Source organism: Gymnoscopelus microlampas (genome assembly GCF_963454915.1).
Source record: "Gymnoscopelus microlampas genome assembly, chromosome: 10".
NCBI classification, from domain to species: Eukaryota; Metazoa; Chordata; class Actinopteri; order Myctophiformes; family Myctophidae; genus Gymnoscopelus; species Gymnoscopelus microlampas.
Genome location: NC_139947.1, coordinates 25,614,517 through 25,626,309, shown reverse-complemented (window position 1 = coordinate 25,626,309; position 11,793 = coordinate 25,614,517). Strand labels below are relative to the sequence as shown.

The 11,793-nt window shown below is 40.7% G+C and overlaps 1 protein-coding gene across 2 annotated transcripts; it reads right to left on the bottom strand.

Moving 5' to 3' along the window:
• Window positions 1-330: 330 nt before the first annotated feature.
• Window positions 331-11,793, bottom strand: pcmtd2b (protein-L-isoaspartate (D-aspartate) O-methyltransferase domain containing 2b). Of its 2 annotated transcripts, none has more exons than XM_084068390.1 (7): window positions 11,651-11,793; window positions 8,379-8,560; window positions 6,390-6,540; window positions 5,933-6,035; window positions 5,254-5,425; window positions 4,735-4,858; window positions 331-4,084 (listed from the first exon to the last, which is right to left on the bottom strand). In XM_084068390.1, the coding sequence occupies exons 2-7, from the start codon at window positions 8,532-8,534 to the stop codon at window positions 3,450-3,452; spliced, it is 1,341 nt and encodes a 446-aa protein (XP_083924516.1). In that variant the 5' UTR covers window positions 8,535-8,560; window positions 11,651-11,793; the 3' UTR covers window positions 331-3,449. The 2 variants fall into 2 exon arrangements, with proteins under 2 accessions (XP_083924516.1, XP_083924517.1); XM_084068391.1 differs by lacking the exon at window positions 11,651-11,793 and adding an exon at window positions 10,787-11,105.

The window sequence follows — 11,793 nt, the reverse complement described above, 5'->3', positions numbered from 1 at the left end:
CATGAATAAATCGCGATTCTTAATGCCACGATTTTAAAAATCGATTCAAAATATTAAAATCGATTTTTTTTTTTTTTTTTTAATAAAATCGCAATAAATCGCAGAATCGAATATCAATTAATCGAATCGGCACCCTAGAAAATCGCAATAAATCGCAGAATCGAATCGAATATCAATTAATCGCAGAATCGCAATTTTAATCGAATCGGCACCCTAGGAATCGATTTTGAATCGAATCGTGAGGTAAGTGAATCGTGACACCCCTACCAGTTATGGTATCTCATCTAAAGGTAAGCTAAGGTCTGTTAAAACAACCTCCACTATCACATATTTTATAACAGATTTTATTAACAGCAGTCAATAATACAGCTCGAATTTGGAAAATAAACCAGTAAAAGAAATCACGTCATCCTCGCCAACATTATATAAGTGCAAAAAGTACATGATTATACATTCAGCAAAGAGAAACAACCTCACAGCAACTGAACATGAATGGTATTCTAAGGAAGGAATGGTTGTATGACAGTACTTGTAAAAGCCCCATTATGATTTGTTGCACGACAGCGCGCCACTGCACATCTGCTATTTTTGAACATTTTTGAAAAATCTTGAAAGTGTGAGAACTAATGATTTAGAAGGTATTTGTAGAATAGGTCTTAATGGGTTAAGCATAAGGTAGACCCAGCAGATCTCTGTGCTGTAGGATTACGGATTCATTGGTTACATTTGTACACTCAAGAGTTAAATTAACACTCAGGATTATATTTTCTGGTTTACGACTTTCCTAACTGCATCATTATGATGGCTTCCCAGATATTTTCAAGACATTCTGTCAGTATAAGTTTGTGTAAGTTGTGAAAAGTTCACGCCATAAAAAGTTTAAATCAGGAGGGTAGATACTGACTACAGTAGCTGATCCTTGTGTTTAGCGTCGCTACAAAATAGGGACATTTTCTCAGTAACCATTTAAAAACGGGTTTAAACTCCTTGACATGAACTTAGGGATGCAAGATATCCAACCCAAATAGATAACCTGAACTATGGCTAAGCCATTTTGTGTAGGAAAGAAAGAAACATGACAACCTTTCAAATGGATTACTTCAATGGGTGAAGAGCTTCAACAAGTCACATATAAAATGATAACCGACAGAGAAAATTACAACCGACATTGAGAAATAAAAATGTTTTTGCCATTTAGATCAAGATGGAATTTTCTACCTTGAATTCTGCGTACATGCAACCAGCTTTAACCTGACTCAGCCAGATGGGGCCGGTGTGTCACAAGCTTCTTCCATTTGGCGGAGTCAGGTTAAACCAGCTTGGCACAGAAGGAAGAAGATATTTTGGTACCAAAGAGGTGGAATAAAGGAAATCTGCCCAAGCACATTTTTCTGGTCTTCTTTTTACTTCCCCATCCATAAAAACATATTTTGTTTAATGTTATGGGAAACACAAACCAAAAAAATACAGTCAAAACATGAACACACCACTTCAAGTCGCTAATACATTTCAGAAGTAAAAAAAAAAAGGAAGAGAATTAATACAAGGATAAGGATAACAAGAAAAATAATATATCAACACAAATTGTGTTAAAAGTTGCATTCAATCATTTAACCACTTGAACCCTAGCATCACTATTCTGGGGGAACATTCACTGAAAATAGACGATCTACAAACTCACAATGTGTTGCAATATGACACGTTGTGAGCTTGCAGATCGACTATTTTCGGCAAAGACATTCGTGTAGTGGGGGGGACCAAGTGCAGAGCCGATCCCGGTCAACTAAGTATTAGTTTACTAGGTATAGAGGGTTTAAATGGTTAAAGAACTGTATTTTCATCATGCTGGTTTGATCCCTTAAAAAAACAATGATGTAACATGACGTTTTACATGGTAATGTCTTCATCATGGTCTTTCTATAGTCTTATATATGGTCCGTTCAGATCATACTGGTGTGTTGTATAGACCACTGGGTCTCAAAGTGGGGTCCGGCGACACTCAGGGGTCCTTGAGGGTCTCCAGGGGATTCTCAGTAAAATGGGGATCTGTTTAACACTTGAGCCCTCAGAAAGATCTTCAAATATTGGGATCCCTGGTACTAAATCTTTTCAAATGGGGTTCCGTGGCCAAGCACATACTGTATCAATTTGGGAGTTCTTGACATGAAAATGTTTGAGAACCACTGGTATAGACTGTAATGCGTTGTAGAGAGAAATACTGATATTACCTTTGGACACATGCGCTAAGTAAGGGGTACGAGAGGAATTTTATCTAATAAAATGCCTGCATAGAAAACAAGGGAATAGTGGAAAAGTAAACTCTTCAACTGAATTTTAACCGACAACCTAGAAATGTTTCTAAAGTGACAATGAAACCATAAGTTAATTATCTCAAGGCCCAGTGGAGCGCTCCAGTTTGATTTTGGAAATCAGTGGAAACAAATCACCACAGGCCAAAAATCCACTCATTGTAGCAACAGTCATTATCATACAGAGCAGGAGAACATCTCCTGACTTCTCTGAACATCAACAGTTGAAAACTACTATAGTTTTTTATGTTAATTTCCCTTCCCTTCACAAAGTCCAGCTTTAGATATCTCCATTGTTCCTTTTGACAACTCTTTCCTTAAAAAAAGAAAAAACAACGTTCCTCCCACTCCGACACGATACACCACCATACAATGATGGACAAAGCCGCAACCTTTATCCGTTTGATTTTCAGCGGTCTACATCTGCATGACCTGTACACCCAATAGTGTTTAATATATAGATCACAGCCATAGTATGCAATGTTCGGGGTAAGATGGAAAAGAGCCATGCAGTACTGAAGGTCCCCTCTCTTCCTCTCTATTCCGTTCATAACAGCCAGAGTCCTCTGGCCATTGGCCATATTCACACAGCCATTTTGCTCTTACATGAGAATATGGTTCGATTCAGTGTCAGCTCTCTTGAAAATGTCTCTCAAACGCCCCGCTCAGTTTCTAGGCTACATAGAGTTAGCATACAGGATCTCAAAGTGGATAAATACATATGAAGTACCAACACAGAGAGTTGTTTAAAAAAGAAAATATAATTATTTGGAAAAGAACCTGGAAAAGACACCCTTTGCACGCATGGACATGCAGGGCTTTACATCAGTAACCTGGTCGGCCGTCTGATGAGAGCATTGGTGTGGCTGACAGAGCCAGTGCTACAGCTACAAGTTATGTGCACTCTGCTCAACAACACACAACAACAAGCTGAGGTGCTGTTTCCATCCTCAGCAGGACACCAGCTCACATTGGTGGTTCACCAAATGGGTCGAGTAAGGAACAGAGGGGAAGAGAGAGAGAGGATGATGATGATGATGATGGAGAGGACAAGGGTTGGTTGCAGAGAGTCAGAGAGAAATGTACAACGGTGTGGAGAGAGACCTGGAGGTCAGGGGTCAGTGGGTGGGTGTGTGGGGCTCATTTCTCCCTGTAGTAAAGCAGGTACATCTTCAGGGGCTCAGGCAGTGGCAGACCCAGAATCCTCTCCCTCAGGACGTTCACCGTCGGCTCCACTCGTATCAGTTCCCCCGTCTGCCTCTCCTCCTCTTCCTCCTCTCCTCCCACCTCCTCCTCCTCCTCTTCATCCTCCTCCCCCCCGCCTCCTCCCACTCCTACCGCCTCCTCCTCTGGCACGGCCGGAGCCCTCCCTCGCCCCGCCACCCGCCTGATGCCTCTCGCCAACCGGTGCTTTGTCGCCTCCCATTCTCTTTCCTCTTCCTCCTCCTCCTCCTCCTCTTCCTCCTCCTCCCGCCGCCGCTCCCTGTCCCTCCCGCGTCCGCCCTGGTTGTTGTTGTTGCCGTCAGGGGCAGCGCCGCCAGCGTTGGCCACTGCCTGTCGCGTGGCCAGCACCAGGGCGTTGCAGTGGCGTCGGTGGACCCGCCGCCTCTTGAAGCGGGGGCCGTACTTGTGGAGGCCGGCCGCCGCCAGGCCCCGGCCGACGCTGAACGAGGAGCCGCGTCCCCGCGAAGGCTGCCCGCCGCCCGTGGTCACCCTGAGCGTGTGGCGGATGGAGATGCGAGCCAGCTCCTGCAGCGTCCGCACCTCGTACATGGCTGGACGGAACGGGGAGAAGACAGTTTACTTTAGCGAATGTAAAAGTTACAATAACTACTGAGTTGCATTTGGATGTCTGCAGATTAGGGGTGCAACAGCTAATCAAGCTAATAGATTGAACCAATAAAATAACCGATTTTCGGGGGAGAATGTAAAGTTTTTTTTTTCAAAAGTAAAAGAAAATGCCAAACATTGCAGATCGCGACGCATTGTGAACTTGTAGACGGTTGTACGATGAAGCATATTAATGAGCTTGAGTGGTTAATCAGACGATCATGGATTATAGAAAATGAATTAAAATGTTTTAATGTTGATTCGTTGATATATATAGAAACATCAAAGAACATATCCCCAAAACCATCAATCAAAAAAGTAATCGATAGAATAATCGCTAAGACAATAACGGATCGGTGCAGCCCTACTGCAGATCAAAGTGCTCGGGTGAGTGTTTATATTCAGACTATGCTAGGGTAGCATTTTAGCAAGTCAGATCTCTGCAGGGAAAATGAGTACAGCTATATACTGAGACAGACAGTATCACTATCTACAGGCTTACTAAGATAACAATGTCCGATTGTTTTTTGGCACCATCCACAGTTACAGTATATTGGATTTATAGTCCAGTAGCAGTGTTTGAAATGAGACTCACGTAGAGGGACAGCCTTGGGTTTGCCGTTGGTGCTGTGTTTGGGCAGAACAAGAGGTGCAAAGGACACAGAGATGATCTTTTTGGTCTCCCAGCTGTTCAGACCCGTACGGGTGATTTTGGTCAGCTGGAGGAAATATATGAGGAAGTAAAGCGAATAAATCAGGAGGAAATGCACCAATATTTTACATGTTTTCAATTTCATGTAAGCTCTGCTGGGCGATATTATAATATTTCTGTACCATATTGATATTCAATTAGTCTCAAATTGTCCCAAATTAGTCCCTTAATTGCACAATTCAACCATGCATCTCCATTTATTATATACTGTATATATCGTCGAAACATTTTGAACTCAAATCTTTGCTTCTGGTGGTCCCTGGAACAAAATATTTTGAGATGGCATGAAAACGTTTGAGCACCACTGATATAGCAACATAAGTTTTCCAGAAAACTGTTAGGATTTAGAAGACATTTGTAGAATCTGCCTCAGGTCTTAATGGGTCAAAAGATCCAACCTACCTTCTCCTCCAGCGGCAGCACCAGGATCCCCCCCACCTTGAGGAGGTGCTTCATGTGGTCCTCGTGTTCCTTCTGCACGCCGGCGCCACAGTACACCCGGTCATACTGACGACTCTCTGGAGGAATCTCCAGGCAGTTCCCCAACACAAAGGACGGCTCACAGAACTCAAACCTGATTGGAGACACACAACACACACTACTTAACAATGCAAACATTTACACAGTAAAATCTCTCCAGAGTCCAGATTTACGTGCATCAAATTGCAGCACATATTGACTGGAGATATTGATCAACAATATATTTTATAGGGGCAATGCAAAATCAAATTATGTATTTATTTCTATATCCACACTTCTATGTTAGATAATGCATTTTATTAATTTAAATAAACTAGGGGGGAAAAAGTATTTTATTAAGCTGTAACAAGGCAAGTAGGTGCTTTCATTCTGAGAAACAGAGCTGAACATCCTCTGCATCAGTCAATGTTTTTCCAAACTAAACAAAAAGGAGTTGATCATCAGCTCCTTGTTTTAATATCAGTGCATCCTTACAAACATTACAAACGTATGTGTACACACAAGCCTGCAAACACAAATCTGACAAAAACCTGTTCGCTAAGCGAGCGCTAAATTAATGAAACTATATAAATTGCCAAGATATATTATTTTTTAAACATACTTGTCAAAGCTCTCGCTTGTTTTGATGAAGTAATCCAGCTTCTGGTAGGCATAGGCAATCACATCTGCATGGAGCTCTACCCCATGGTTAATGCCAAATGGACCTGAGACAACAGAACAACATTAGCTTCAATATACATTTTTATAAACTAAAAAGGCATCACAAAGTTTGGAAATGTTACATTATTTTGCTGCTATTTTTAAATGATGAAATCAAGTGAGGTCAGGTTGCCTTCCGAAAAGAAGGCAGCATGTACTAAGCCTGATTTATACGCTGTATCACTGTGTCACTCACCGACATTAGCTAATCTACAAGCTCACAAAGGGCACTGTTGCTCTGTGTTGTGAGCTTGTAGATTGGCTATTTTCGATGAACGACACCGGCACACAGAGTATCATTTGATCATTAATGTTAAGCAGGAAATGATTAAATATCTCTCATAACAACTGTCACCTACCCAGTATGAGGCCCACCATGGTGCTGAGGTAGCCAGTCCCGCTGCCCAGGTTGAGAAAGGAGAGGCCAGGGTGGAGGTCCAAGGCCTCCATCACCTCAGAGTAGATGCAGGGAGCCGACAGGTGGATGTTACCATGACGCCAGGCCAGGTCCTGACAAAGCCAACAGCATAGGTTTCAAAACACTATGGCTGAGCGATAAGACTTCAAATCAATATCACAAATTTGCCTTGATTACGATCAATAAACAATTATCTACTACTAGGTTATTTTCACTATTTTGTACGCCACCATTGTACAACAAAGTATAATACAGGGTTAAGTGGTTAATCAGACTAATCGATTTAGTCGATTATAAGATTTATTTCGTGTCGATTCGTTGATATATAAGAGAAGAAAGAACTCCTTCTCGATTATTCAATTAACCTACATGAGCTAGATTATGTCGGTTTGGATTAAAATTGCTGATTCTAATGCGTAAACAGCAAAAGTAGTAGATGTGCACGCTCGAAATGCGGCCCTGCGTTGTCGAGCATGCACATCTACTACTTTTGCTGTAGATCTGCTACTTTTGTGTGTGCTGTAGCATGATCAAGTAGGGCAGTGGTTCTCAATTTTTTTCATGTCAAGGACCCCCAAATTGACACTTATTAGCCCGCGGACCCCCATTTCAAAAGATATGCCAGGGACCCCCATAAGAGAAGATTTTTTACGGCTCTAGCAGTGATTCTCAACCATTTTAATTTCAAGGACCCCCAGTTTGACATGCATTAGGCTACAGACCCCCATTTAATGGCATTTCTATCACTTGGACCGCAATTTATATTGTAAAATCTATGTCAATGTACAAATGGAACCAAATGGACCCGTTAGGGTCCATTTGGTTCCATTAGTACACACTCGGAGTTACAGACCCATAAGGGTCCATTTGGTGCCTAATCTATCATTTAGCTGGGGACCCCCTGGAACTCCCTCAAGGACCCCTGGGGGTCCCCGGACCCCACTTTGAGAACAAATGAAGTAGGGCGTTCATTTACGAAAAAACACAAATAGTTTGAATATGGAGATATACATTGTCAGATACTTGAATGTGTCCTTATATTATCATCACTTTACCCAAACACAGCTCAAGTGGAGTTAGGTTTTTTTTTACCATTAATGTGGATATAGGTTTCTTTTCCGTCTGACCTAGTCATTCTAATCAATGATGGGGAAAAAAACTAAGTTGGAGTTCGGTGTTTGACCGACAGTTTTGAGGATCCAATGGAGTTAGGAGGTTTAGTCAGAAGCATTTTTTATACTTTTCATTGGTTCAATATTTGTGAAACCCACACATAGACGTAAAGGGTGTTCAATAGCACTGATTTATTCAAAATAATTAAAAAGATGAAAAATTGAGATAGCTGGCGGAAACCTTGTGTGTCCGACCTACACCATTACTTTTTAGGATATGGAAAAAAGAAGCCGTGTTCCAATGGATCCAATGTAGTTACTATTTATTCACAAGCTCTTGTTATAACTTAATACTTTTAATTTTAAACCCTCTGACAGACTTAAACCCTTTCAACGTGGCGTCCATATTTTGGGCATTCCAATATTTAAAATAAAACAAAATAAAAAACATCCAAAATAACCAAATAATAAGCTCAAATTGTGTCGCTTCACAAGGTGTTGTGATGCCGGCCTATATAATAACTATGGTGGTAATAAAACAGCTAGTACAGTCAGGTACGGTCAGAAATGTTTAGCACTTACTGTAATATACAGTCATATATATCGATATATTTGCCCAGCCCTACTTACAGTTTTGCTTTGTCTACATACACATACTGCTTAATTTATACTCTATTGTATAACGGAGTCGTGCGCCAAAAATAGCTGATCTGCAATTGCTCACAATGCGGCACATGGCGACGCATTTTATGCTTGTGGATCAGCTATTTTCGGTGCGCGACTCTGTCGTATAAATCAGGTGCATGGCAGCCATTCACCTTGTACGCGTTGTCTCTATACTCCTCCAGGTAATAGTCGGCCCGGTCGATGGCCCGAAACGCCCGCTCCACCAGGTCAGAGCGGATGTAGTAGGCCTCCTTCAGGTTGTCAATCAACTCATCGTTGTCCTCACCTGCGCTCACAGCTCCGCCCATCTTGACTGGAGAGGAGAGAGGAACGCCTGGCAGGAAACAGAGAAACATCAGGATTTTTTGTTTTATTTGCATTTTTACGTTTTAAAGATTGAGATTACAAACCTCTTTCGCAATAGTGACCTGGCCAAGATAGGCCAGTGAGTGAAATCATAAAAAGTTTCTCACAAACAACATACTAAAATGTACACGGAAACAATAGGCTAATCAAAATAATAGACAGGCCTATGAATCTACCAACGAAGATATAAAAAACGCAGTGATAGAAGGTGATAGGTTTAAATGATTATTTAATTAATTATTTAATTAACTTTTTCATTGAAATCTCAGAAAACACTTGAGAACCACGTTATCATTTCTTCTCTCATTAGAGTGACATTCTACACAACCGGCTGTGTCTTTGTCTTTCTTTCCGTCTTGGTTTATTGACATTTTTGTTCAAGTAAACACTTTTTTTTTAACGTATCACAACACAAGGTCTTCAAATTTAAGCTCATTTAGTAAAGAATTCCATGCAGAGGGAGCTCAGTGCAAGAATGCCCAGCTAAATTCAACCCATCCCAGTACCAGAATTAAAGGCAGGAGTACGTCCTGAAAGCAACAGACCGCTGAATAACGTTGTGCTTAGTTCTGCGGTGCCTCAAATGTTCAAATACAATTGGTGACAAAACTTGTCATTCCTGTTATGAGGAAGACCAAAGTCTTATTGTCTTGTCTGTGTGGAGCTGCTGGTTCTAATAATAATAATAATAATACATTTTATTTGTAACACACTTTATATTTGAAGCAAATCTTAAAGTGCTACAGGTTAAAAACATAAGAAAAAGAAAGAGAAAACAACTCTTTCAAGTATTGCCCCAAAGCCTGTCACAATTATTACATAATCGTCTAATCGCAAATTATTTGAGATAATCACAATTATTACGCATAATCGGCATAATCGTTTCCAATTTTCATACATTTTCTAAAAATAGTAGAAATAGCAGATTGTGAGTGACACGTTGTAAGCTTGTAGATCAGATATTTCTGCTATTTTTAAAACAATTTTGAAAGTATACAATTATTAAATATGTCGGTAATTTCTTTGTATATTTCAGTTATTTGTCATATCTGCCCTGTGCAAACAAAAAATGTATTGTTATTCATATGTTCCAATGCTCAATGCCAAAAACACTTAAATCGTTAATCGCAATTATTTGTATGACAACTAATCGTCAACTTAAATTGTGTAATCGTGACAGCCAAGAAAGGTTCCCAATACTTGCATATACTCACAAACCCCACAGGCTATTTTTTTTATAGCCGCCATATACGCAGACTTCAAAACTTGGTATATGTAAGTAGATAATATTTTCCCAAACAAACAACTATCTCTATATCTAATAATACTTAGTTCAGTACGTAAACAAATATGTGTATGTGACTACGGAGAGACAAAGTCAGCTCGCACTGCCGTTCACAGGCGATGTCATCTGGAATTCTATATTTCTGTTACAGTTTTATGTTGCATGTTGAGAATTGAATTAAGTTTAACTTGGTGAGTGATCACCTCACCAACTAATTCAGTGACAACTAAGAATAGGACGCAGGTGTGATAACTCACTAAAATACTCAAAAAGATTTCCCAAGGTAGCAACCAACCACACTGAGATGTGTAAATGTAGCATTTGGTAGAAGCACTCTAAGGTGTGAATGATGCTGCTGTAGTGTCTGTGACTTGGCGGTGGTGTTAAACACAACACCTGAGAGCCATGCCAAAGGACAGGAGAGTCACAGAGATCACAGGCTGCTCTGAAAAAAACGTCAGCTACGTCACAAAGCTATAAAACTACAAAGGATCCTGGCTACTTCAATATTGGTGCTCCCGTTGGTAGTTGGTACCACATTCATTGGCTAGTTGAAACAAACAGTGGTGTAAAGTAACTAACTAAGTACATTTACTCAAGTACTGTACTTAAGTACAATATTGAGGTGTTTTTACTTAGCTGGAGTGTTTCCAATGTCCAATACTTTTACTCCATTAGTACATCTCGGAGACAAATATTGTACTTTTACTCCACTTCAATTATTTGAAAACTGACATGTTTTGTAGTATACTCTGATTCAACCACAGGGTGGCGCTGTAACACACTGTCTAATAATAAACTATTTATAGTGGGGTAGAAAGGAAGACACTTCCTGCAAAAAAAGGGTGACATTAACATTTCCGATGTGAGCTCGGGTTAGAGTTCAATTCATTACATAAGAATCATTACCTTTCCACGTAGTGTTTCAGGGCAGAAGATGACTTTAATCCAATAAACCGCATTTAAACCCCCCAACCTCCGCGTTGTTGCTATTTTTTGCGGTGCTCAGCTAAACCGATATTGAGCAAACAATAATAACATCCATGCACACACACACACTCACACACACACATACAGTACACTCCCTGTGACGATCAGCTCCAACACACACACACACACACACACACACCACCCAGTGTATTAGAACGGCCTGCTGGCCTCGGAGCGAAGAGACACAGATAGAAAGAGAACAACCGCGGTCCCCGTTTTCCTTGTTGAAGGGAGAAGAAAGAGATCATGGACCCAGCGCCAGTGTTGCCAGGTTTTGTGAGAGAAATAAGCAACCACGTCTATGAAAACAAGCCCAAAAGAGGCAACTTAGGCCACATGAGAACTTTTAAAACCAATATGCATCCGTTATTTGAAAATAGTTTCGAATAGCCGATGCATAGTTTTTCAAAAACTCTTGCAATAAAATGTGGAATATTTTTGAAACATTCTAACAACACAAAATGCTACCTGGCACAAAACATTTATGAACATATTTGAGAACCACTGGTTTAAAATGTTTTTTTTTTTTTTGGAAGCAAGCCTAAATAAGCAATAACATTTAAGAAACAAGCTCCTAAAAACATCAAACCGCCGCAGCCAACCAATATTTACAAGCAACTTTTACAGAAAACAAACCCAAAGTCGCTTATAATAAGCAGACCTGGCAACACTGTCATGGACCCAGCGCGGTGGCTGCTGCTGCTGATGATCAGGGAGAAATAAAAAAACACCACCTGCTGATGACGGGTGGACGTGGTTGACAAATGTCAGTCGTTGTCCTACCTGGTTGTGAAAACACCGATGGTTTGTCGCCGTCTGTGGGTCTTTTCTTCTGGTTGTTCTTCGGCCGTTTTGTTGTGTCTCTGATCCGGTCTGGAACGACACACCACCGCTGCTCTGCTGGATGTAAACACAGCTGACGCTCT